This window comes from Calypte anna, chromosome 3, assembly GCF_003957555.1.
Source record: "Calypte anna isolate BGI_N300 chromosome 3, bCalAnn1_v1.p, whole genome shotgun sequence".
In the NCBI taxonomy this organism is placed as follows: domain Eukaryota; kingdom Metazoa; phylum Chordata; class Aves; order Apodiformes; family Trochilidae; genus Calypte; species Calypte anna.
Window position 1 is genome coordinate 24,522,067 of NC_044246.1, and position 26,618 is coordinate 24,548,684.

Genomic DNA, 26,618 nt, shown 5'->3' on the forward strand with positions numbered 1-26,618 from the left:
TAGAAGTAATGCATGGAAAAAAAAATCATTCACTGAAAGTCATGTAAGACTCACCAACATAGAAACACTCATAGCAACAATAACAGAATTTCCAAGGGAAGATATATTATCATCTAACCTACGCCCTACGTGAATAATCTGGAGCCTTGAGAAAACTGTATACATTTCAGTGTGAAAATAAACCATACTTGTACCACAAGAGAACAACCCATGCAATGATTTCTGTATGTGATCCATTTGCAATAAATACTTGTATGTACCTGGAATATGCTTAGCCCATCCAATGATCACCACCAGTTCTCTATCTGCCAGGTCACAAAGAGTGGTAAGCGCTTTGATGTCACTGTCTGGAACAGTGGGGTCAGGCATGGCATAGATCTTCTCTGGTTCTGCCACCAGCAAATGGGAGACAATCTTGTTATCTGTAAAAATGGTCCAGAAGAGTTCAAGATCACCAGTAGCATCATTCTTTTAAAACAAGATAGCTCCTATTTCAAAGTGCACAAGAATTTTTCTTAAACCCATTGATGATGAACCCAATTAAACCTTACTGTAACGTCACTGGTTACAGCACAAACCTGATTCATTGACAATGTTTATCAAGCTTGACATGCTTATTCTTCAATAAAAGTAAAAAGTAATGGAACTTAGAAATACATTATCACTTCCTAATATCACAATATGAACTTTGTAAAAAAATATTCATGCAGTGTAATGTATTTTGGACTTTGTAAATATAAAAGTTTTGCTTTCCTCTTACTATCCACACCCCTTTGTCCCTTGCCCATCCCTGGGAAGGTGTATTTTTTGAGCAAGTAAATACCACATGCAATTGGTCAGTGCAATTCCAATTACCAGACTTGGCTTCAGATGCCACTGTTAAACTGTTGTCACAGAAATGGTCTCAGGACTTGCTCAGCACCCATTATCCCATATATCTTAGCTTATGGGTATTGTTTCTGTTAAAATGTTAGGAATAATTTGTACTCCTGAGGGCCTACACTTTGAGAAAAGCCAGGTGTGGTCATATATTTGCTTTTCAGTGAAACACACACATTAAGAATAATGTATAAAATTAGTTTCTTGAAGTAGAAAAAAACAGACTAATGATCTCCTCTCACCTCTACTCAGGAGTAGCTATTAAAGAGAATAAAGAGAGTAAAACTAAGTACAGCATCAAGAGATGAAGACTCTAACTCAGAAAACTGGTTTTGTCCAAAGCATTAATCTTCATCATATTCATACAGTGGTTACTTTTACCTAAATAGTATTTGCATTAATGTGTTTAATATTCACTTTTTCATCCAGGTGACAAGTGAAATCTATTTGGATCAATCAATTAAATTTATAAGGGTAGTAAAGACAACAAAAAAGAGCAGAGGAGCCTGAAAGATTTAAAATGCAGCATTGTTATTACATGTTCTAGAAGAGTGGCACAATGAGAATACCTCCAAACAAGAGCCTGATTTGTTACTCTGAGAAGGGGAAAACTGAAAAATGGGAAGAGGACTAATTCATTAAACCCTCTAATAGAGGATGTGTTAGCATATTTCCCAAAATATTTGTTTTACCTCTCATGGTAGGAATGTATTGTGAACTCAAGTGCACCACTAGATTTTAATGCCCAAATATCACTCTTTAGAGAATTTAAAGTAATCCTTTCCCTTCCTTAGGATGAAGAGTCACAGGGCTTGATATAGATGGGATTCCACCATGAGAAGATGCAAATAATTTTTGAGACTGCAGAGAAAGCTGATGGAATTAGTGTCACTTTTCCCTTTCACTAATAAGTCACAGGATGGACCACACTCCTGCAATGAAAGCTAGCAGGGATGGGACTTGTGCAGGAGCATCAGGAAGACTCCCTACCAGCCCATGACAGATTTCCATAAAATACCCACTTCATTCAGATTTCTGATAATTTATTGCTCTGTTGTGACACAGACTCCTCAATTCTGATCTACCATCTCTACAATTTTTGCCTTATTCCAAATTTGTGTGTCAGGACTTGTGATGTATGGTATCCCTCCATATAAGTGTAGGAGACAACTGGAAACCATCACATCAAGCATGTTTTATTGCAGAGGGATATATTCATGCTTTATATGTATTATGGGAACCATGCCAACTGAGTAATTTTTTATCTCAATATTCTACTGATTATCAAACTGATTAATGAGGAATTCTTATTTAAAGATGACAGATGGCAGTTTTAACTTATATTGGCAAACAGCCTTTGCACGTATTTTTTTTTTAAACATTCTATTTATATCCTGTTTAATTTCACTGAGAAAACATCCTATTTTTAGGTGAGACAAGATAACATTGATTCTTTCCAAGTTCCAATATTTTTACATGTATTGAGAAGTAGGATAAATTGAGAATTTCTTTATATTGAAACACATGTAACTGAGAATGTCAACCTTGTGGAGTTTTAACCAGTGATGAATGAAGAAGCATTCACATCTCTAAGCTGGTTTTTCCTTCCCTGCAAACACAAGAAATGGCCAAAGAAACTCTTTTTATATTTTTCTTGGGTTCCTCACCTAAGGAACCTAATGGCTTTCTGCAGATTATTCAGTAATACTGTGTATTTTTATCCAAAATTCACAAACTCTCAAATTCTTTTTATTTTTGTGATCAAAGAGACCTGCAAGCAGGCCACTTTAATTCCATGGTGAAGCTGGAAAATACACTAGAATAGAAGTCAGAAGTAGGTGTAGGAAAGATCCTCCAAACACCTGTTCTTTTCATACTGGAGGAAAAACCTATCTGTATTGGAGTGTGCAATTGTACAGGCCATAGGAAAATTTTTAATATACCGGGCAAGCTCCATCACTCAGAAAACTGAATAGCCACGAGCACTGTTTCTAGGTAAATCTTATTTAATGTTTCCCTAATTAGAATCAATAGAACCCAATTTTCATTCCTGTGCCTTTGTTATTCACAAACTATCAGTCAGGGTCCAGAAAATCTCCCAGGCTACATCCACACAAAACCAATTCAACTGTTTTGAGTCTTGTAATTTATCTGACAGGATCTGAAAATTAAGTTTTATAAATGTTTGCTACAAAAATGTTTGTAATTGGACGAGCTAAGGAAAATGAAGGGAGGCACTTAGATAATGAGTAATGATTTATAAGGAGGTTAGTTTATCTCAGACAAATGGAACTTACAGAAAACTTGTGTAGTTATTGTCTCAAAGGTAATGTAATGCAGTACTCTGCAGTAATCTGGGTTTTACACAGAGGTTCTTGTGTTTCAGTACAACAGCATTAACCTCTCTTCATATTTAAGTGCTTGGGGTTTTGGGGTTGGATTTTTTTGCCTGTTTGCTAGGCTATCAACATTTCTACTCAATGACAATATCAAGTAAATGAAAAACTGACAATCTGTGCACCCAGGAAAACTAAACCTCTAATGAAATTAAGCATTAGAGTTTATTAAATTTTATTGTATTATCAGAAAGTTTTTATTATAATGTGCAAAATCTGCTTAGTGCAGCCCTAGATTGTATTTACAGAATGGTGGGAGAGCTTATGGAGGCTGAGCAGAAGATGCCAGATTGGACAATTGAAGGAATATAATCAGCATAATGTTTTTTGGAAAGGCAAAAAGGAAACTATGCCATATGTTCACTTAAGCCTTAATTTTATGTAAAACTGGCTGTTTTTTCTTTGACACAGCTAAAATGCCCTTTCACTTACAGCTCAAAAACTGTTTATTTGCTCTCCAGATCCCCATATGCTCACACGTATTGTACACAGCACTGTCCCCTACTGGGGAACACGATCAGAAACAAATCCCATTTTCTATACAGCCAGGAATTTTCAAGACCCTAAAATTGACATGTGCTTTGTAAGAGGCACAGGCAAATGGAAGACAATGAGTAGTTTTGTCCTCCTTACTTCTCTGGCTTATTTCTCTGTTTTAGGAACAAACTAACCTTTTCTGCAGGAGCAACTGGATGTGCATATTCTCATTTTAACTTGAAAGAGTTTACAACACTTGACACAGAGTGTATGCCTTTGCAGGGAAATACACTAGCCTCCTGCACTACTGCTATAATGCTATTAAATTTACTTCATGGAATTAGTACAGTTGCTGCTTGGGTTTATATAAGCTGCAAAGCAAAACCCCTAACTATTTTTAGTTAATCGCAAAGAGGATGGAACCTGTATTTTAGCAGTGAGATGATCAGCTCTCGCTCTCTCTCTTAATTTCAGTCTGGCAAAATACAATCAAGGACATTATTAAAACATAACAAAACAAAGCAAAAAAATCCATGAGGGTACTGGAGCCCAAACTACCAATCTAGGCTTGTTATTAAGTGGCATATTGCTGTTTTAATCTAATGCTAGGTAGCGTATTAATCTATAGGTGTAAATTAATGAGGCTCTTAATGTATTTTCATTGGGAGGTTGAGCAAACTCATTTAGTTAGTGAAAACCACAAAAATCACTTTCTTGTGGAATCTGAAACTAGAAGCTTCAATGAACTAATGATCATAGCATGAATTTTATGTACCACTGAAAATAAAGATAACCTGTAAATGTAAAATTTGCACTGCATAAACCATGCCTTTTATACACTTCCATCTGTAAAAGTATTCTTTGTTCAACTCCACTTGAGAAAGATGAGCATATTTTAAAATAATATGTTAACAGCTAAATGGATACAGTGTTCATTGTAACACTTTCTGACCAAACCCTTGTCCCAGTCAGAAGAAGCTTAACAAGCAGAGCTAGAAGTCAACTTGTAGAATTTTGTATGTATGATGTACTCACATGGCTTTTTTGCTGGCTGAACTAGCTGAGGGTTCAGGTATGGGCTATTCTCTGCATCTATTCTGCGCTTGTACTTCTGGCGACCTCCACGTACTCTGTCTAGGCGGACACCTAGGTTGGGAAAAATAAGCAAACATGTAATTAAATGTACTACAAAATGACTTCCAGGTAATGATCTTCTATCTTCTGTGTTGCAATATTTATTTAAAATATTTTTTTTATTTCACAAGAATAATTTTTAAAAGCAACAGAAAGTGGCACTCCAAGTACTTCCAATTTGCTTAGATTTCCTCACATGCAAGTTTCAAGCATACAACACAATTTGCTGTTTGAAACTATTTGTTCATTTTTACATATTATTAAAAACCCTAAAAAAATTAGCTTCTGTTTGGAAGACTCTGATCTTAAATTGTCTTTGATAGAAGCAGAAGATCAAAGCTGTAATAAACACTATGGATACACAAAGCTAACATGAGAACTACAGAGAATGAGATATTAAGAAACAATAGGTGCTGTATACAGCTTAAATAGTCAAACTCAATGCTTTTAATTGACATGGATTAAAATGGTCAGAGGATACAAGGTATCCTTAGTAAAATAAGAATACATGTGGCTTAAAGACCTGAAATGATTCATGAGAGTTTGAAAGAAATTGTATGGGTGTTCATTTAGATGTCATAAATGCTGAATTAACATGTTAATTGTCCAAATTGTTCATTGTAGCAGTACAGCATTTTCTTACCTGCTCTGTATAGTTAATAAAGGAGTTTATGCTCCTGAAACAAACCATAGCTACTCTAATAGAAAAAAACAAAATATAGGGGAAAATAAAAGATGGTATGTACCATAAAACAATGAAGTATTTTTATTTCTTTCTGAGTAACCCAGGCAGATTTCCAGACCAATGTTAGTATAAACAAGTAGTAACATAACAGTGAAGTTTAAAAAGTCAGCACAAATGCTGGGCAACAGCACCAGTAAGACCAAGTGTAAAATCTGATGACAAGCGTTCAACTAAAAAAGAATGAAAGGCCACATTACATACCAATGATCCCTGTGTGTAATGTAATGAATTGCAGCTTATTTTCTCTTTTTATATTTTCTATTGCCACAATTGTGGCCTGCTCTACTTTTCCCCATCGCCGTGTTCTCTCTCTTGAAGGAAGTACCTCCAGAACTGGTTTATGGACTGCAGAGTAACCCCCACCAAAGAATTTAACGCTTGAGGATTACAGCAAGAAGAATTCAGCACAGGGTTTATGTGTTGCCCATCAACCTGCACTGGTAAAACACAGTCTAGTCACCAGGAAACATCTGTCAGTCCTCTTTCATCCTCAAAAACTAAAGAGGATTGACTGGGTTTTGGTGAAGAAAAGCCATTTTTCCAAATAGCCAGAAATCCAAAGCCAACACTAATTGATTTGGTTTTGGTTTTCTTTTATATTTCTTCCCTCTATTTTTGTTTTGTTTTGTTTCCCTGCTCTATCTCCTACTCTTCAAGCTGGCATGAGCCTAAGGCACCAGAACACTTGCTAGCTGAACAAAGGAAGATGTCAGTTTACAGAGCCAAGTCTGTACTTCTCTACTGGCTGAGATGGATCTGTGTGCATGGGGTTTCCGTTTGCCCAGATGGACTGCTGATATCTATAAAGGTTAATAAAAGAGGAGATACTTGGGTTAAGAACACAACCAATGTCTGTATCTATAAAGCAGCAAATTGTATACAACAGTGCTCAACAGTGTTAGCTCACCAGCAAAGTGAGTATCTGTATTTAATAGTGAAATTTAATTTGGTTTACTGCAGAAGACTGTATTTTGCTCCCTCAAACTGAAGAAGTATGTTTATCACTGTATGCCACCAATTATATCTTTGTGAAACACATGACATAAATAACAAAAACAACATCTCTAAACACATCTAAAATTACAAATGAAGTAATACTTATAGTATTTAAGAATTTCACTACCAAATGTGATCTATACACAGATCTTGTGTAAGCTCTTATAAAATTTATAGTGTTTCAATAACCAAAGCATGGGGGGTTTTTTTTTTGGTTTTGTTGTTATACTTAGAATGCATGAACAATGCCACTTTAAAAAGCTTTTCAGAGCTAACAGTAGCTTAGTATTCTTCACTCCTGAATAAGGAGTCTGAGACACACTAAAGCAAATGACACCCAGAACAACATGCTGCCATAAGAGAAAAAAAAAAGACAAAGGAGAAAAAAAAAAAGAAAAAAAAATGAGAAAGAGATCAAGGTTTTGACAGCCAAATATTCAGAAACAGGCAGAGGATTAGGACATGCCACATGTGATATTGGAGGTATTTTGAAAAAGACTGTCCAGCATTTGAAGAAAAATAGACAGAAAACGATTTCTGCATAATTCAGATGCCATCCTTCTTTCTGCTTGGGAGCAGATTTCATAGTGATAAAAGATGGATAACATCAGATAGAAGTATGTTTAATCAAAAAGTAATGGAACTGAAGCTTAAATTAAAATAATATAAATCTACCAAGATGAACAACTTCTTTACCTCCTTTCCATTTGCCATGATAGATACTAAAGCCAGGCACACACTCAAGTGGATGGAAATACAGATAACTAACAATAGGAAAATTATACATACATCCATGTCCTCACCTATTATACGTAGCTATAAATAAGAAAAAATTATAATTGTATATAACTGGGAAGTAACAGAATTACACACTTCCAAACTACCTTCATCTATAGTATAACTAATTTGAATTCTAATGTGAAAACATTTTTTATAATGTAGTATCAACAGAATGTAAATTAGAGCTTTAGAAGCATTTCATTAGAACTGACATGGAGTTCACCATCATTTTAGCTCACAAGACTTACTTGCTCCTAATACCATTACAAAGTAGTTATTTTGGAATAAATTTCTGATAATCTAACACACCCTACGTGGTATTTTAATTCTCAAAAGTCTTTACAGAAGTAAGCTAAGCTGATACACACAATGCACTACCCACCAGGTGATTCAATCTTAAGAAACTTAACACAGACAAACATGAGCTCTTAGTGTTCTCTATTTCCTCATTTGCTCCTCCCTCACAAACAGATGCAAATTATTCCTTTTCTCTAATCCTTTTCTCACACTTAGTTGAGCCCCTTGTGTGGGACACGTACCCCATTGTGACTGGTGTTATATATTATAAGATTTGCCCTTATCCCTGTATATCTCTTTTTGCAATTCAGGTCCTCAGTACAGTAATCATATTTCTCAGTGTCATCTGTTTTTCCATACAAGTCCAAGCAATATCCAAACTACACTATTTACTCCTGTATAATATGCCTTCCTTCCTTTCTTTCCATTCCCTCCCTTCTTACCTCAAACACAAGAATCCAGTGCTCATTTGTCTTCTTCCCCCCAAAACATTCTTGTCCTGTCCATGGAGCTCTATCCACAGGAAATCCCTGAGCTAATTTTGAGGGCATTAGCCCAATCCCTCAAATAAAGACCTTCCAATACCAGGCTAGCCTAAATGAAATTGCTTACTACCTTTAACTGGTGATAGCTTTTTCTTTGGGGTAGAAAAAAAAAGAAAAACAGTACCTTAAAAATTAATATCTGAATAAATCAAAACTCCCTTTCTTCCTTACTGTACATCAGTAAAGAATAAGTTTGAGATTAGATGGAAAAAAAAATTTTGCTTCCAGTGAAAATTTCAAATTCTGGTCCCTTTTCATCCCCTCTATATAAGATATATGGCAAGCAGACACATTCTACACCAGTGTCATGCTGGCAAGCTCTAACACAGCACTCTGTATTACTAAATAAATTTCTATCTAATTTTTTTCAGATATATAACTAGGTAATGATCCTTTTTCTACAGATGTATGTAAGATTCCCAGCATTGTCTTAAATTGCACAATGAGACCAGTAAAAATGGATACCCACATCACTTCATCTTGCCAAGCTCTAGATGAACATCACTAGCAGAGGCAAAAAAAGGATTAGCAGCAAAACTTCAAGGAGCAAAAGGAATTTTAATGGCAGGTTCTGATGCAGTTCTCCCCTTGGACAACATCTTGAGAGCGTTCCAGTTCACTTGAACGTACTGTGCTTACTTGTAAGATTGCTAGGTAAACTTGGATAAATATTATTAACTCTGGGGTTTGCATTTATCCATATGTAAGGGGAAAACTAGTTGGTTTTTCCACTGTGAACACAGAGAGAATCTATTTGGAGATAAGAATGTGTGGTCATCAACTAACTCTTCAGACAACTCAGTAATCTCTACAGTTTGAGATTAGAGAAGTGTGAAGCCAACATGTTAATCCTACAGTCTGAAATATCTGTAGTGGAAGAAATACTTCTGCTATAAACCACAAAAGACCTCTCTCAATAGAGTAGAAACATGCAGAAAGGAAAAAATTGTGTGAGCTATCTTTTCTTCAGGATCAGCGTATTTATTTTGTGTGCTGTATTTTAGGGATGCTAGAGAGTATGTGAAATCAGTCTACAAAGTATAATACCATTGCAGATAAAAAACTCAGTTAGACATGTAAAGTATGTATCCCATTAGGAGGGCAACATTTTGGAAACTGAGTCCTAGGTCATCAAAAAGGTAAAAGCTCCGACACACAGTGAAACGTGCACTTGCAGCCCAGAAAACCAACCCTATCCTGGGCTGCATCAAAAAAAGTGTGACCAGCACATCAAGGCAGGCAACTCCCCTCTGCTCTCCTGAGATCCTACCTGGTGTACAGTGTCCTGTTCTGGAGCCCCCAGCACAAGAAGGACATAGATCTGAGGGAGTGAATCCAGAAGAGGGCCATGAAGATGACCAGAGGGCTGGAGCACCTCTCCTATTAAGACAGGCTGAGAGTTGGAGTTGTTGAGCCTGGAGAAGAGAAGGCTCCAGAGAAACCTAATAGAAGCCTTCCAGTATCTGAAGGGGCTACAGGAAAGCTGGGGAGGGACTTTTTACATTGGGCATGTAGTGATAGGACAAGAGTTAATGTTTTTTAACTGAAAGACAGTAGATAGAGGTTAAACATTAGGAAGAAATTCTTTAGTGTGAGGATGGTGAGACATTGCAACAATCTGCAAAGGGATGCCCCCTCTCTGGAAGCCCCAGGTTGAATGGGACTTTGATCAGCATGGTCTGGTGGGAAGTGTCCCTGACCATGTAGTGGGGTTGCAATTAGATGATCTTTTCAGATCCCTTCCAACCCAAACCATTCTATGAACTAAAGCCAAAATAACAAATATCAGGGGAAGGCCTTAGTGTTTAGTCTTTTGACAGCTATCTACTATTAAATACACTATGTACTGTATGATATGAAGTCTAAAAATCATCCTTCTACTTTATATTCAGTCAGTACCAAAAATTATTTGAGATAGGGTAAAATTGGCTGTCCTTAAGAGATGCCTATGAAGCAATTTAGATCAGGAATTTGGCCATATAATGGACTGAAAAAACCCAAACCCACTGTTTACTACTATAACATCCAACTTATAATTCTATGACTATGAATAAGTTAATCCATTCCTCTGAGAAAGATTTTCAACAAACACATTACTATTAAAAAAAAAAATTGGGCCAATTAAAACATACAGTGATTTTTTCCAGGTTAAAAAAATCAAAAGAAAAGAACATTGCTTTTGTAAAACAAGTGTTACAAACCAATATTTCATTTAACATTTTGCTCAACCAAACATAAGTAATATTTTTGAATTTTTTTTTTTTTTCCTGAGAAGAGGGGATGAGAAGGTTGGATTTTGGCAAAGGAACTGAAAAACAAATTTTTCTGGTTAAAGCACAGAGGGTTTTTTTCCAGTTTGAAAAAAGAATTGATAAATGTGTTACACAGCTCAGTACTCAACCTTTCTGGAAAGGAACATTAACTTTGCATGAACTAATCATATACATGCTGAATTTTTGTGCACTGTCATTTATGCATTAAAACATAAAGAACATGCATAAAATCTACATAGTTTTTCTATCTAAATAACATTTTGTGTAAACAAATTTTATTATTTCTTAGCAAAGTGATTTCCATTGAAGAATGGTCCACAAACAAAGATGTTCACTCAACAAGAATGTGGCATAAAATGTTTAAGAGTATGATTGTTGCTTTACATTTTTAATGGTTCCATATGAAGCTAAGCATCCTAATCTGTGACACTCACAAATACAAATTAGGTCACACGCAACAGGTGACAAGTTTTAATTGAATGTCTTCTGTCTGCAATTCTGACAAAAGGTGAATGGAAATAAATGAGTCTGGCAAGACAGCCCTGAGCCTTACAATACCCAATATCTCATTATTTTTAAACAGCTATCTATAAACTGATGCTGACAAGCCTTGAACCTTTTATTTCTGTTCAAGAAGTGGTGAATGTGCAAAGAAGAAAAAAAGGAAAACTAAACCCAGGACAGCTACTCTGCAGTATTAACATGCAATACCTATTGTTAGCTTTCAAATATTACAAAAAGAATACTATTTACACTTCACATAAGAACTTACAAAATAACCTGATTCTTTTCTAGAAGAGATATACTCTATGCACTTAGTTCCTAGTGCTTAAATTTGATCTTTTCTGAATGTTTTGCTACAAGAACTTCATTAGAAACATGCTAGAGTCACCCTGATTTCATGAGACTGAAACTAGGCCACTAAATGCAGGCTGAAAAACTTCTATTTTTTAAACCTCACTTTTCTGGTATGAGGAAAAGCCTATGTTGCATCAAAATGTGCATATTTGTAAAATGTGCAGGAAAAGCAATGCAGCTAAGATGGCACTGAATATATGTAAGTTTTCAAATTTCTGAAATGAAGCAGTTACTCTCACTTCTCTCCATATCACCTAGACTATTAATCCACTAGTAACTGGGAAGCAGTGTTAAATACTGCCAAAGCAAACAGAAAATACTGTTGTTAATTGTACTGTTAAATTTCATGTCAATGTGCTTATATATCATAACCATACTATATAATGGTATGTGTCTTATTTATTTAATTATGAATACAATTATGAATACAATGTCCTGGGACAAGCTGTAAGAAGGAATGAAGGCAATCTATCACTAACTATTTCAACTCAACTGGCAATACAAAGCCACCTTAACTGAAAAGGCAAGCCTTTTCACCATTTTTACCTTAATTTATTTAAACATACTTGCACAAGATGCTATCTTGTTTCAGAGCTCAAATTACACCCGATTTAATGAAGTGGAGCTTGCTGGGCTGTAAAGTCATTACTGCATCAATACACTTGTAACCATTACTTTAAGGTGAAAAGTGCAGATTGGGAAAGTCAGCTTGGCTGGTGACCCCCAGAGAGCACATGCAACACCAGGAGACAGAAAGGTCAAAAAGTAAGTTTGAGCAAGGCCTGAAGGTCAAAAGCAGGCCTTTATTCTAGATCACTTCATCAAAGCTCATAAAGAATTCAAGAGCTATACTAGTGACAACTGTAATAGAAAAGAAGTCTAACTTAAGTTCTGGACCATTTGCTGGCAACTCTCAAGAGAGATGGGAAGATCAAAATGAAAGGCGTTATAATAATTGGACTGTGAAGTACCAGTAGCATGAATCAAGATCTCAATACCCTTTTCAGATACAATAATGTGCAGTTTCACAATATTTCAGTTAGTGACTTGGATGATGTGGAACTCTGGAATTAATATGAGATCCAGAAATCACAGGAAAGTTCTTAATAGCATGAGGTGAAACAATTACAGAGGTCCTACTGGGACTAAGAAACAGTTTGAGTAGAATTAGGATTTCTATCTAGTGGAAGTTATTTCATTTGCTGGAACAGAACCATAAAAAACAAAAGGATTCCTAGATTACTAGACCTTTAAAACAAATGTACAATGCATTGAAATACTAAAAGTTACTTACCGTACCAAACTTATTTCCTAAGTTTGTCTGATATTTTTTTCCTCTTCTCTGTTTCATTTCATCTAAAACAACTGGGTTTCATTTGGGGTCTCTCTCTCTCTCTGTACTTTGCTCTTACTGTCCACATTCAGGAAGTGTAATGTTCTGTTTCTTAAAATTCTACCTGCTCCAGAGTAAAGTTCAATAGTGGCTTATATGAGTTCATAGTGCAGATGGCCACATTTTATGACTGTAAGGAATTTGAAAATCCTGGGTTTTGCCCCCCTTCCTGACTTCTCTAAACAGTTGCTTATTTTAAAAAGGGGAATCTCTACCTGCTACTTGGGTCACAAAAAATTAAGTAAACTACGTTAGTATGTTCAGACTAGAAGGTACTGACATCCCACATCACAGCATCTTTTTGTGTGTTGCTCCGGCCTGAAAACCTCAGAGTTAATGCAGAAGAATAATTTTTTCTGTTGTTTCACTGTTGGCAGTAGGTTACAGTGATGACTGCTCAACAACAAAACTAAAACTTAAAAATTATGACAGTAGATAGGCATAAAATCAAGGCATAGGCACAGTAAAATGAAAACAGGCTGAGAAAGTTGGGGCTGTTCAGCCTGGAGAAGAGAAGGCTTTGGGGAGAATTTATAGCAGCCTTCCAGCACCTGAACAGGCTACAGGAAAGCTAGGGAGGGACATATCATATAAGGGCATGTAGTGATAGGACAAGGGGTAATGGTTTTAAACTGGAAGTGAGTAGATTTAGGTTGGACACTAGAAAGAAATTCTTTACTGTAAGGGTAATGAGACAGTGAAAGATGTTGCCCAGAGGAGCTGTGTATGTCCCATCCCTGGAAGTGTTCAGGGCCAGCTTGGATGGGGCTTTGAGCAACTTGGTCTGGTGGGAGGTGTCCCTGCCCATGGAAGGGAGGTTGGCATTAGGTGATCTTTGAGGTCCCTTCCAACCCAAAGAATTCTATGATTCTATGAAAATAAAGAAATAAACGTAAAATGTCAGTTTGGTGGAACTGCTTCCTGTTAGTGCTATCCTGCACCATTGCACTGAAAGGTGGAAACAAAGAAGGGAGATACGTTCTCTGGATATATTATGGTTTCTGGAGGTGGCAGGTAAAACCATACCAAGGTGTGGTTTAATCAACACTGAGAAAAAAGCGCTCAGAAAGAAATTATTTTTCTCTTCCTCAAAAAGAATTGGGTAGTAGTGTAGCCAGAAATGAGTATAGAGTGTAAAAAACCCTGTTAATTTACTCACAAAAATTTATTTAGTAAGCAACAGAAAAATAAATTTAGACAAACTCTTCACAAATAGTGTTCCATAATTTCTGGTCATGACAGTAATAGGAAGTCCTGCAAGAATATTAGTACAGAATATTTTTATCTACAATGTGTTGCAATTACTCTGGAACTTCCTTCTGCCCTCACCAACGCCCAGATATTAAGGAATGTAATTGAAGTGCCCTCAGTATTCATTCCAAATGTTTACTCAGAGGCTAAATACAGCAAACTATTTTTTAGTTCGACTTAAAAATCTGTCTTCAAAATTTCTGAAAGCAGAGGGAAGTGAGGGGATTATAATAGAGTATTTCTAAAAAGAATAGTGCTTTATCATAGCTCCTCATTGTGCAAATGTTTTGTGTCTGCACATATATTCTTACATATATGAGAAGTGTTCTAAGTCACAGACTAAACCAGTACATAAAATCAAAATGTTAGAACAAAATTAAATCTCCAGCATGTGTTTGATTAAAAATCATCTGATTTTGACTTCATGAGTGATATACCCAAAATGGTCTTGCCTGGGACTTTGTAAATGGTTCACATTTTTAAATGAGGCTCACAATCCCATCCACAGAATCCTTCTCAAGAAATCAGTGTTTGTGTATTACACAAAGTGCCATAGTGTACAATAACTTACCTCAAATGAAAATACTGCAGATGTCAGTGGAGAACCATTTGAAAGGATGTCATCAGTCCAATTAAAGACTTTACATCTTTGATTAGGTATTTGTATATCTACATAACACTACTGAAACAAATGTTTTTAAAATGCACTTCTCCTTTCTCTGCATATAACCTTTCCCTTGTCATTCCATTAATATCAGTATCAAAGAATTCTGCATACATGAGAATCAGAAAATGAAACTGATAGACGTGTCTATAAAAAAACTAAGATACTATCTGACTCCAACAGCGAAAGCCTGAAAAGAAAGACTAATTAGATTAATTTTTTTACAGTTCCTAAAGCAAGTGTAGATATTCTGTGTTTCACTTTGGTAGAGTAATGAAAAAGAAAATTAAACACAAGGAGTTAATGCGTATAGGCAAAGTTCTATGGACATAAGCAAAAACGTCTAAGTAACTCTTCACTTTGAATTTTAAGGATTCTCCTGAATGTATTTAACACTTCATTCATGCCCAAAGTGTAACTGATTTATACATGAGCTCATACATGTTGCTAGTCTTGTAACCTGACATGCTACATAGCATGCCGGAGAAACAGCATGGAGGCCTCTGCATCTCATTTTGAGATAATACTTCAGCAAATAATGGTAGGTTTATTACTGAAACCACTTTATTGATAACTATTGATAGAAGCTTTCTGTACAAAACATAATGGTTATGCTTGCATAGCAACTATTGTTTCGTAGTTAGCACTAGGAGTCAATCAGAATTAATGCAGAAAATCTCAGCTGAAAAACATCACTATTATGTGCTTCGTGTTTTCCAGCTATTTGTTCTGTTCCTAATGTTACACACAATTAATAGAATGAGGTAAACAGATTTCAGTACCAGAAACTACAATAAATTTTGAAACACTTAGTATACTCTAATTATAAAATGCCCCTGCTCTAAAACAGAAAACAGTGACAACTTAGTTCTAATCTCATAGGTAATGCTGGGCCTTTGGGAAATGGGTTAATAAATTCTAGTTTTCTCAACCAGGCAGGCTGATTTACAGAAAACTTCTCCCATTATAGTTATAGTAGATGTCTATCAAATTGCTTATGATAACAAATTTATGGAAAATATCCAAGAGTAATGCTTTGTTCTTATTAAAATATATGAATATGTATGCAATTTTAGCCAGAATAAATGAACAAAAGAAAACAAAAAGAAAAAAGGTCAAAAATTGTTGTCACAAGAATTGTTCTTCTCCACAAGAAACAACCCCTCCCTCTTAAAAATACTTTTATATGAAAGATGTTTGAATGAGAATATTTTTGCTTAAATTGTAATGGTAACTGCTCTGAAGAAAAACCTTACAAAATGTAGAAGGGTATGTTAATACAAGTAATTGGGCATCATTACATAAACATTATTTAAAAGAGGAAATAAAGCATAAAACTTCCTCATCCTTGGGAATTATTTTCATATGGAATCTTAACAGATTAAAAAAAAAAAAAAAGAAAAAAAAAGAAAAAAAAAGAAAAAAAAAATAGTTTTAAAGTTTTAAGTGAGTAAATCCTGACAAGTCCAGTGTATTTAAATTGGCACATGCCTACCCTTCTGAGTGCAGATCTCAATGGGAATATTCAGTGTGTGCAATGCTAAATACATGTATATTTTATTTTTCTACAGGCCATAAAAAAACATTTATCAAACAGGAGAGGAAAGTTTTCTCACTCCATGCATTACAAATCTAGCATAGTTCTACTGAAGCATGTAAATTTCTTCAGTTACTTCTAAAGACAGGAAAAGCAAACAATTTACTTTCACAGAGTTTGTATTTATTTCAAATACTGCCTTCCTGCCTCAATTTTCTGCTTTCACTGCTGTTCCTTGCCAAAGTTCTTTCTTCCCCATTAAGACATATACATTGGATTAATTGTTTCTTCTTTCTTTTAAACATATAACTTTCTACCTGGATTTCATTCCCTTAAACTCTGACATGGAGTTAAAAAGACATTAAGGCTAAAAGAACAGCAGAATTTACACATATCCCAACTAAACAAACCCACAAGTGGAAGCCTGGAGAAATATTTCAAGATATTAAGAACTAGCACTCACAGAATAAACAAATGTGCATAATCCTCTCACAAGAATAGTTTTTGAGCAACTTAACCACAAAGCTTACAAGCGAGTCAATGCAAAATGACATCCACTGCAACATACAAGTCTCCTATCATACTCTTACTATGATGATACAAGACTTATACTACTATTTCACCATAAAATTCAGTAATTATTGAATTGTATTCATCAGAAAAAAAAAATTTCAAGCAGAGTGAGCCTTACACTTACTATGAAACACTTTTTTTAATGTCCCCTTCCATGAAACACATAGTGACTTTTACCTGTTACTATATATACTTCTCCTGCCATATTTGAACAGGGGATTCTACTTTTTTCTTAAAAAGAAAAAATTAAAATTAAAATTTAAAATTAAAAATTGAAACATTAATAAGCTTGAATTAATAAGAATACTGCTCACTTTTCTTGTCTGTATAGTCAAAGTATATGGACTAGTTCACATAATATTTTATATGAAACATTTATATACTTTTGCTGTGATATTAAAAACATGAAAATTCTTAGGTCAAGAGAGGACCATCAACTTAACATACACATACAAAGTGGAAATAAAAACACATGAAAAATATTTACTTGGCACTATTGCCAAGAGTATCAGAGATGCTCTTAGCATAATCATCATTTAGTTTCAAGGTTTCTTTAGTACCTTGGAAAGTCAGATTAGGAAACTGTAGTCTATATCTAAGGGACAGATACCAGAATTTATTTTTATTACTAATCCATTCCTGATCTGAAAGCACAAAAGAAACTGATGCACATATATGTAAAAGATCTAAATTCTTAACTGGACACGAGGGTGTCTAGTTAATATATTCTACTCTAGAATATAGAATAATTCCCTGAATCCTGTGAATTTCCCATGAAAAAAACTGTAATTGCTGCCATCTCTGTGATGAGGAAAGCAGACACAGTCTAAAAGGAGATGACACGATCCCTAATGTGCTGCACTGAGTATCCTCCTCTTTCTCCAGCAGGAACTTGAGTGAATGATCACCAAAGGCTGCATATGCTTTATACACCAGTGGAACAGTGGAACCAGTGCCCCTATACTCAGCCCTGGTGAGGCCACACCTCGAGTACTGTGTCCAGTTCTGGGCCCCCCAGTTCAGGAAGGATATCGAGGTCCTGGAGCAGGTCCAAAGGAGGGAAACCAGGCTGGTGAAGGGACTCGAGCACAGACCCTATGAGGAGAGGCTGAGAGAGCTGGGGCTGTTCAGCCTGGAGAAGAGGAGGCTCAGGGGAGACCTCATCACTCTCTACAACTACCTGAAAGGAGGGTGTAACCGGGTGGACATTGGTCTCTTTTGCCAGATGACTTTCAACAAGACAAGAGGGCATGGTCTTAAGTTGTGCCAGGGGAAGTTTAGGTTAGATATTAGAAAGAATTTCTTTATGGAGAGAGTGATCAGGCATTGGAATGGGCTGCCCAGGGAAGTAGTGGATTCTCCGTCCCTGGAGCTATTTAAAAAGAGACTGGATGTGGCACTCAGTGCCATGGTCTAGCAACCGCAATGGTGGTAAAAGGGTTGGACTCGATGATCTCTGAGGTCCCTTCCAACCCAGCCAATTCTATGATTCTATGAACATAAACAAACTATACTACATTGCTTAACAACTGATAAAAGCTTGGAGTTGTAATTCCTTACTCATCCTTTTATAGTATAATTTTATCCAAAACTACACCTAGGACTGTCCTTTGACCAAAACAAGGCTTTTTCTTCCTCTTTTCATTCTCTTTGACCTTACAACTTTCTCTTTGCATCAGAAACTCCCCCTGCAAATTCACTTTGTTCTATAAGGCATTTTTATCACAAGATCAAATTTGGATCCACTTTTAGTCATTTCAAGTTGGGTTTTTCTTTATTTTAAATCTGGACTACATATATTCAAAAGAATCATATAAAAACATGCAAAGAGTTCTGACTAAGAGGGCACTGCTTATTGCATTACTATAATAACATAACAGGAATAAGACCTTGCCTTTATTTTCAAAGCAAACTGATTTAAACATGTTTTTCTCTAGGCCTTGGCACTTAGTTAACCTGCAGAAAAAGAAGGAACTGGCCACTGAAGAACATGTTTCTAAGAATGCTTATATCCAGCAAAATTCTATGCCAGTTACAGGAAACATCAGTATGTTTTCCAGGAATAGCCAGCTGTATCATTTATTGTACAAAATTAAAACAGATGGCATTTCCTATAAGGAGGGGCTTTTGGGATTTAATATGGTAACTTTTTAAAATCTGTGATTGCAATAGTCTTAACAAATCTGATGGTTTCTGATATTTTTCTTAAGGTTTTATACTTTCTCCATTTGTTTACATGGGAGATTTATGTGAACAGTATACACCTTTGCAATGCTCAGAGGCATTTGTTTCTTGAATTGAGGCAGGTTTTAGAAACTGTAACACAATTCATTTTTTACTGTCCTTTTCCTATTTTACAAAGTTTTCCACTTGTCATGCCACTGTGTCACAGATGGTGTGGTACAGTGGATTGATACCTCCTTATTATTCTCTCCAGCTTGTGCTTTTCCTTTTAGATTGCTCAGTAATCTTCTTTTCAAACTACCTGCAAAAAGTAGAAGTAAAGTAAACTTCCCTACTTTGTGCCAAGTTTCTGTGGAATCTGTTGTTGTCTCAAGGATGGTACTGAGGTACTTTTTAAACTAGGTTAACTCACAGTTATGTGCTAGCTGGAAACTTGGCCAGATATTCTGAAGACTTCAATCCAGCAGAATTTTAGTGATACCTGGACATTTCAATAAGTAAATAAAAGACTAGGTGCAAAAAGCAAAAAATGAGAACATACTGCAAAATTTAAATTGAGAATCTTATCTTTGTCCAGTCCCTTCAACATTCAGAGTGAGTTTTAGTATGATTTCTACTGAAGTTCTACATCAAAAACTTCCTACAGTTTAAATAAATTCAGAGCTGGAGTTCTGTGATTTTGATTGGTACCTTTCCCTACATCAAGAATGGTGATTTTTTTTATTCAAAGCCACTTGAATAAAACAGCATTAAAATACAGTTTAAAACCCTCTGCACAGATTTCTTGATTTTTAAAGTGACTTAATTAAAAGATGGGGAAATTCTCCTCCTAGAGACATAAATATTTAAGATAAGAGTAAGATGCTTGTTACTTATTTGTCCCCTTGGATTCTATTGCTTCTAGTCTGAGGAAAGCTCTTTAATCTTCGTACTAAAAAAAAAAAAAAAAAAAAAAAAAAAAAAAAAAAAAAAAAAAAAAAGAAGTGCACTTCTGAAGTCATGGAACACATGGTACCACTAAGGTATAGGATTCTTGTCAAAACTCCACATGGTTGGGAACTGTCACCATGAACTAAAGTAACTCGGATTTCAAGTGCTTAAAACAGTCAGAGAAGCTCTTAGGTCTCATTCAAGAAAGAGAAAACATAATTTATCAAGAGAAAACCCTTCTTTGGTAACATGTGCATGAGAAAGAAATGCTCAATGTACTACACTTTAAAAGGAAACTGGAAAAAAGAGTTTCTCTCTATCATGAACATACTTCATAACATTAAAAATCAAACACACAGACTATTAGATACATAAGGTCTGAAGTACCAGTGAAGAAATTTAGTCTGGCAGTGATAGAAAAGGGTTCAACTTCAATGATGTGGACCAATTTTACTCACAATGAAGTGAACAGAGATTTACCTGTTCATCTCAGACTGTTGATACTGAATTGGGCTACACATTTTCTAGATAGTTCTCACATGCCATGCACTATAAAATGAATGGCAATTTCTAAAATATAATGCCAAAACTGGTTAGTGCATATTGTTTTAAGAAATGTAAAATTAAGTTAGTTTAGAAGTGGAAAATGCAGCTTATTACATGCAACTCCAACAGTCCATCCGTCTATCCTTCCAATGGCAAAGTTTAATGTCCAGACTAGTAATTCCCTCACTGAGAACAGGTAGGGAGAGAAAAAGAATTCCTTCATGTCTTTCTCATTCAGCAACAGATACCAAAAAAAAAAAAAGAGTGGACTATTTAATATTAGTTTCAATTTACATTATTATGTGAGAAACCAAACTAAATACTGTTTTGCCAAGAAAGTAAGCATTACAAAGGAAAAAACTATTGCAAAGGTGAAAAAATTAAATTTTAAAAAGTCAGGTGGTTTGTGGGTGTGTCCTCCCTGCCCTTTGTTTTGACATACAACTGTAAAAAAACATTTAAAATTTAATTTGGATGTAGGATCAATGAAAATTGGTGTTTTTTTCCCATCCTAATATGGCATCTTAGCACTACCCATGAGAATAGAGGTAAGTCTGTCTAAGAGAAGGCTTTCCATCACACTTTTTCTTTATTAAATAAGCAGTTTACCTGAGGACACGCTTAAAGATCAGTGCCACGTTCCACTGCACAAAGATCTGTTATTAAAATCAGGCAATTTTATACAGTTTTCTTGACAAACAAATGCCTGCAGTCCTTACTCAAAAGAAAACTCTGACTGAAACTCCCATGCCACTAAAATCCTAATTGCAGGCTTTTTCCAGCATGAATAATATTCAGCATACCATCCTAATTAATGTAAGCAGTACTACCACCACTTGTCTTTCTTTTTTATTGTTGGTTTTGGGGTTTTTTTCCCTCTTGGTTACTTCAACAAAATGCACTGTGTTTCATTGTTGTGATTTCTTTTTTTTAAAGGAATTAGTCAAATCAATTAAAGTCCTCTGTCAATCTGTATGGCTGAGGTACAAATTATACTCTTTTAATTAAATGAAGAAATGGATCTGTTCTTTAAAGGCATTGAAGAAGGCAATTCAGAACTTGAAGTAAAGCCTTTTTTATTTTACTGATCAGCAGAGATGCCTATAAAAGCTGTGCAGGTCTCTATCTGAATTTCATAGCAGCTGTGAAATTTATAAGAGCCACAGAAACAATTAGCTATCAATTTTTTCTTTTAGCTAAAATACCACTGATTCTAAAGGTTTTGGGTTGTGAAGCCATTGTTACCTACAAAATGTTTCTGAGAATTTAAACCTAGGCTAGTAAGGAGACAGAATCCTTAATGAAGAAGGAAATCTAACACATGAACATGTAAAACTCTGAAGTAAACAACAACAGCCAAAAGCCATACAGGTTGTCAGTGACAGGGGGAATATCAGTGGAATTCTACTGTGTTATCAATATAGAGCTGATCTCTCATATAACAACAAGTTGTAGTCCTATTCTCAATAAAGTCAGCAGATGTTTTGCTACTGAACTCAGATGGGATAAATGTCTTCTGCAATGAAAAAGTCAGTCAGGCCAGATTCAGATCACGTGGTTTGTATCTTTGAAAACAAAACACAGGAAGAGCTAACAAAGACCTCTGCACAAAACTCCTTAAGCCTCTGAAACAGCACTAGCACAGTATTTTGAAGTCACAGGAATTAGTGATAAAAGGATAAGATGAGCCTCAGTTACAGACTGGATTTTCAAAATGCAAGCAGCAGTTACTGCGTGAGGTGACTTTAAGGGAATCCTTCCTGTACCCATGGATGTATAAATATACAGCAATGACTCTACACCCACATAACAAGCTGTTTCCCAAGCATGCAGTGGTTTTTGCAGGCATCCATCCTAAATGCATTTTACCCCTCCCAATCCCAGTGAACAGGAGCACAAAGTGGGCTAAATAATACTTGTAGAATACAGGTCCATGCCATACTACTGCCCACTAGGCTAAACAAGGCGTACCATACATTTGTGGCAAAGACTTGAGATGAGCACTGGGAAATTTATAGTCTTGTTCACTACAAGGTAAGAAGGCATCTGCTAGTTACAGAGTATCCATCTAATCCACAAAATTCCACTGAGTGGTCAGTTATTACTATTTTTAACTACTACAAACAAAACTTGGAAGAACAATATAGAGATTTTTTTGTGGAAACGGACAGAAAAGTGCCACCTCCCCTTGAGTGCAAAAGAAGTAACTCAGTGGAGCGAGATGAAAAATGTTTTCCTTTCATGCTTCTTTTATATTGAATATAAATATAAAATACTGAAGAATTATCTTACCATAACTATACCTTTAACATCTTTACTATACAAAAAAACCTTCTGGTCTTGCATTTCAATACCAGAAGTATTTTTTCTAAGTGGAATTTGACATACATGTGAAACTAGATAGACATTTTCACTCAAAGTCTGTCTTCTAGCAAGCTCTATAGTGGAGGGTTAGCACAACAGGGAATGCTGACTATGAAACTACGTAATGACTCATCTTTACTTTTCCTTTTTCTGACTCATTCTTTTTTGGTGATCAGCAGAGGCCCTACCATCAAGCGAAACTGGGACAGTATGCTATTTATACCGTCCCTTTTTCACTCCAAACATCCCTGGGCCAGAAGGATCACCCAAGAAGCCAGTCTAAGAACAACGTAAAACATTATTACTCTCCTGGTTTTCCCTAAATGCTCTAGGTAGTCGTCACTTTATCCCATGTACACTATGGTCCATTACTGCCCAACCTAATAAAGACTTCTGTCACAGCAATAGCTTTTCATCTTCAGAGCTCCTTTCTCCTCGCCTGATAAGGCTGCCAACTCTACTCTCTGTAAATGAGCTCATGTGAACACTTTATTTTCAGCTTGTGGAAACAAAAAGGGCCACTGCTCAGCTTCAGAGCTTGAGGGGGCGGTTTTCTATCTTCAAAGCATGACCAAGGCGTTTGAAAGGGATTAAAATTAAACTGGTAAGCTTAGCTTAAATAAGAAACTTGAAGCTGGACTATCACACTTAGAACCCCTGATTTTTCTTCAGAGGCTTCAGAAGCCCTTTTAAGATGGTCGTTTAAAGTTGGTTTTGTGTACTTTTAAACCTTTGGCGACTGCACAGATAACACTGCTAGCCAGTAACCCATGTTACTATCAATAGCTGCACAGTGCTAAGCATCTCACTTACAGGACAGATGGTTATCCCATCCCAGTGCACTCCGTTCAGAAAATTGCAGATTCAGCTTCCTTACCAAACAGCAAATAAACTACTATTTTTTTTTTTTCAATCAGTAGCACATGTTTGTATCTGTGTACAGCATGACTTGGGCTAAACCTGAATTGACATGTTTCTTTCAGTGACATCCTAAGCATTGTGTGAATACAATTCCTAACACCTTTTGCTGCACACTAAGGAGATGCAAAAGAGAAAGTTTTACAGAGATGTCCCCTGCTGTTAGATTTTATACCTGAAATGGGTTTCACCAGATAGCTACTTACTATCTGGTGGCTACAAAAACCTGTTATGTTTTTAAAAGCTTATATAAAATGTGTCCTTAGGAACAAAGGAAATCAATGATCCTCTTAAAATACTTAGGTGTCACATCAGCTGTAGTTGGCCAGGTGGAGAACCAGATGATATTTGCTTCAAAATTCACTCTCATTTTACTAGTCTGTCCACATCAGAAATGTACCAAAGAAGTAGAAGATCTTGTACAGCTCAAGATAAAGCCTAACTAATACAGATGTCTGAAGTTAAAACTTCAGAAGCATGGTAAAGAAAGATCTGCAGGAGTAAGGAGCGGGCATTTTGCAAAAGAATCCTTGTGGAGCTTTAGATACAGATGTTTCCCTCAAAATGTCACTCTTCAACACATTGGAAATCTAACCTTACCATCTTATTATCACTGCTATTGCTATTTCTGTGTTAATCTTCAGAAGTCTAATATTGCTGTCTACTCCTGCACATAAGACATTTTGAGCTGTTCTATGGAGCAAATTCCCCATTTTTGAAGAGTTTCAAAGGCACAGTTTGAAAACAGAGTAAATAACATATCAGAACAAAGCAAAATTTCCCACTGCTAAAGATTTTTAATGTGAATTACTAGGTAATAGAGCCTTGATTTTTAAAAAAAACTATTGTAAGACCAACACTGAAGGCTACACAGAAACTGCAAATAGCTATTGGAGGAAAGAATCTCCATGCCAAAACTACAGAAAATTTCTGTTAATATATTTTTAAATAAGAAATGCAATGCAACCTTCCCTCTACAAAACTTCTTGAAGAAAAAAGAGGAATCAGTACTGGCTGTGTTCAAAGACACTGCAAAACACTAGAAAAAAAATACAAAGCTGGCCAGGACTGAACACTCTAGAAAACATGAAAAAGAAGGTAGACAGAGATGAGCTTCCTATACCACAAGTAGCAAAGAGGGGGTGGGAAATGGTTTGATTAGGTTCAAAGAACAGCTTCTGTAATCACAGCCAAGCCAGCTGTTCAAAACTGTCTTTAGTGAGCAGTAAAGTGCTGTTTAGTAACCGTGCCACACATGCTTACCTAGACAAAGTGGGTCCTTCTCTACACACCCAACTAGGCAATCCTTGCCATCTTTTTGCCCAAATCCCATCTTTGTCCTCCCTTTTGCCTTCCCCTACTACTTCTTGAGAATCAAATGCAGCAAAGTCCTGGAAACATCCTGGCTAACAAACAACTTCATGTAAACACTTGAGATGTTGTCAGAAGCCTTACTCACTTATGGATCTAAGAGTCTGAAGTGGCTTTGACTCTGGGAGAGTCTCTGAATATTTTAGAAAGCTTGGAGAAAAGCAGCCATTGTTAAAACCAAATCTAGCAGCAAAATTAAAAGCTATGCAGAAACAGCAGCAAATGTTTTCTCAACATGAACATTTAAAACTTACTTAAAATTTGAGTGATTTTGAGAAGTTCTGTAAACATATCATGTGAGAAATATCTTCTGCATACCAAAATATACTGCATATTAAATAAAGAGGTGTAGACAGGAGAGATCTGAAAAGAAGTTCATGGGAAAACACTCAGGGACCAGCCTGATTCTGCTTCTGCTACTTAAAGCAGTTTTAATAGTCTATTGACTTCAAAGGCACAGGACTATGTTACTGAGATTCAGCAGGTCCCTTTATATTCTCATAGCATCTACATAATACTACCATAAACCTACCTAAGTATAATAAATTATATTATTAAGAACTGGGGCCTCTGGCCTTCTCCTGCTGAGTCATTAATCTGCTCCTATTAGCAAGTAGGGTCTATAATGCAGGCTGGATACAAAAACCATTAGCAGTAACTAATAGCAATTGACTAATTGATGACAAGTGACTGATCTTAACCATGTGGAGGGACTTCAGGAACATCTCTTATTCCAGAAGAGAGGTACTTTTGCCACTCCTTGAATAGGTACTTGCTTCCTGTAGCTCAAAACCAGTTAGAACTGCCCAAGAATATTTATATCAAGCAGCTGCCATTTTGCATTAACATGTTATACTCTATCCACCTGAGGTTGTTACATCACTGTGATTTATTACATCATGATGATGTAACTGAAAATAAAATTGTAAATCAACAATTGTTATGTTCTCTCTCAAAAGTAACCATCTTTTAAATAATATTTTGGATATATAAAGTCTGTAGCTATCACCTCTTTGGTTAACTTTGTTAGCATAGAGAATGTACAAACTCAACTTTTGTGTCTGCCAAGGTTCAGATTTGGTTGATGGTGTTTCTCACTTTCTAAAGGGAAAGGAAAACTGAACTTGTGCTCCCAGACATTTAAGTTTTTAAAAGAAAAACATTTCAAACTTAAGCCATTAGATTGTTAGTGTTTCTTTATAACTGAAAGGCACATCTCAAAAAGAAAGCAACTACAGCTCAGAATTGTTTCTATTTCCATGTGACCTTCTCCTCTACTGCAGAAACTTTTCAGCCCTTCTCCATTTGGGAATTCTTCTTTCTAATGGGGCCCACACTCATTTCCTTCTGCAGCTCAAAGCAGTTGAGCATATTTAGTATCTTGTTAGACGGGACAGCTAAGAAACACCTAAAAGAAACACCTTGTTGGATAAGATACCTACAATTTCTACCATTTATTGACAATAATGGAATTTGAAATTGTCCTTAACAAGCACATAGGCATTAA

At 35.9% G+C, this 26,618-nt stretch overlaps 1 protein-coding gene across 21 annotated transcripts in view; it reads right to left on the reverse strand.

Moving 5' to 3' along the window:
• ESRRG (estrogen related receptor gamma) overlaps window positions 1-26,618 on the reverse strand; it is a 401,340-nt gene that overhangs the window by 47,551 nt on the left and 327,171 nt on the right. For all 21 annotated transcript variants that reach the window (XM_030448182.1, XM_030448180.1, XM_030448181.1 and 18 more), the window contains 2 exons: window positions 4,788-4,898; window positions 261-422 (listed from right to left, as the gene is read on the reverse strand). In XM_030448182.1, the coding sequence (XP_030304042.1) occupies window positions 261-422; window positions 4,788-4,898 (273 nt within the window). The remainder of the gene's footprint in view (window positions 1-260; window positions 423-4,787; window positions 4,899-26,618) is intronic.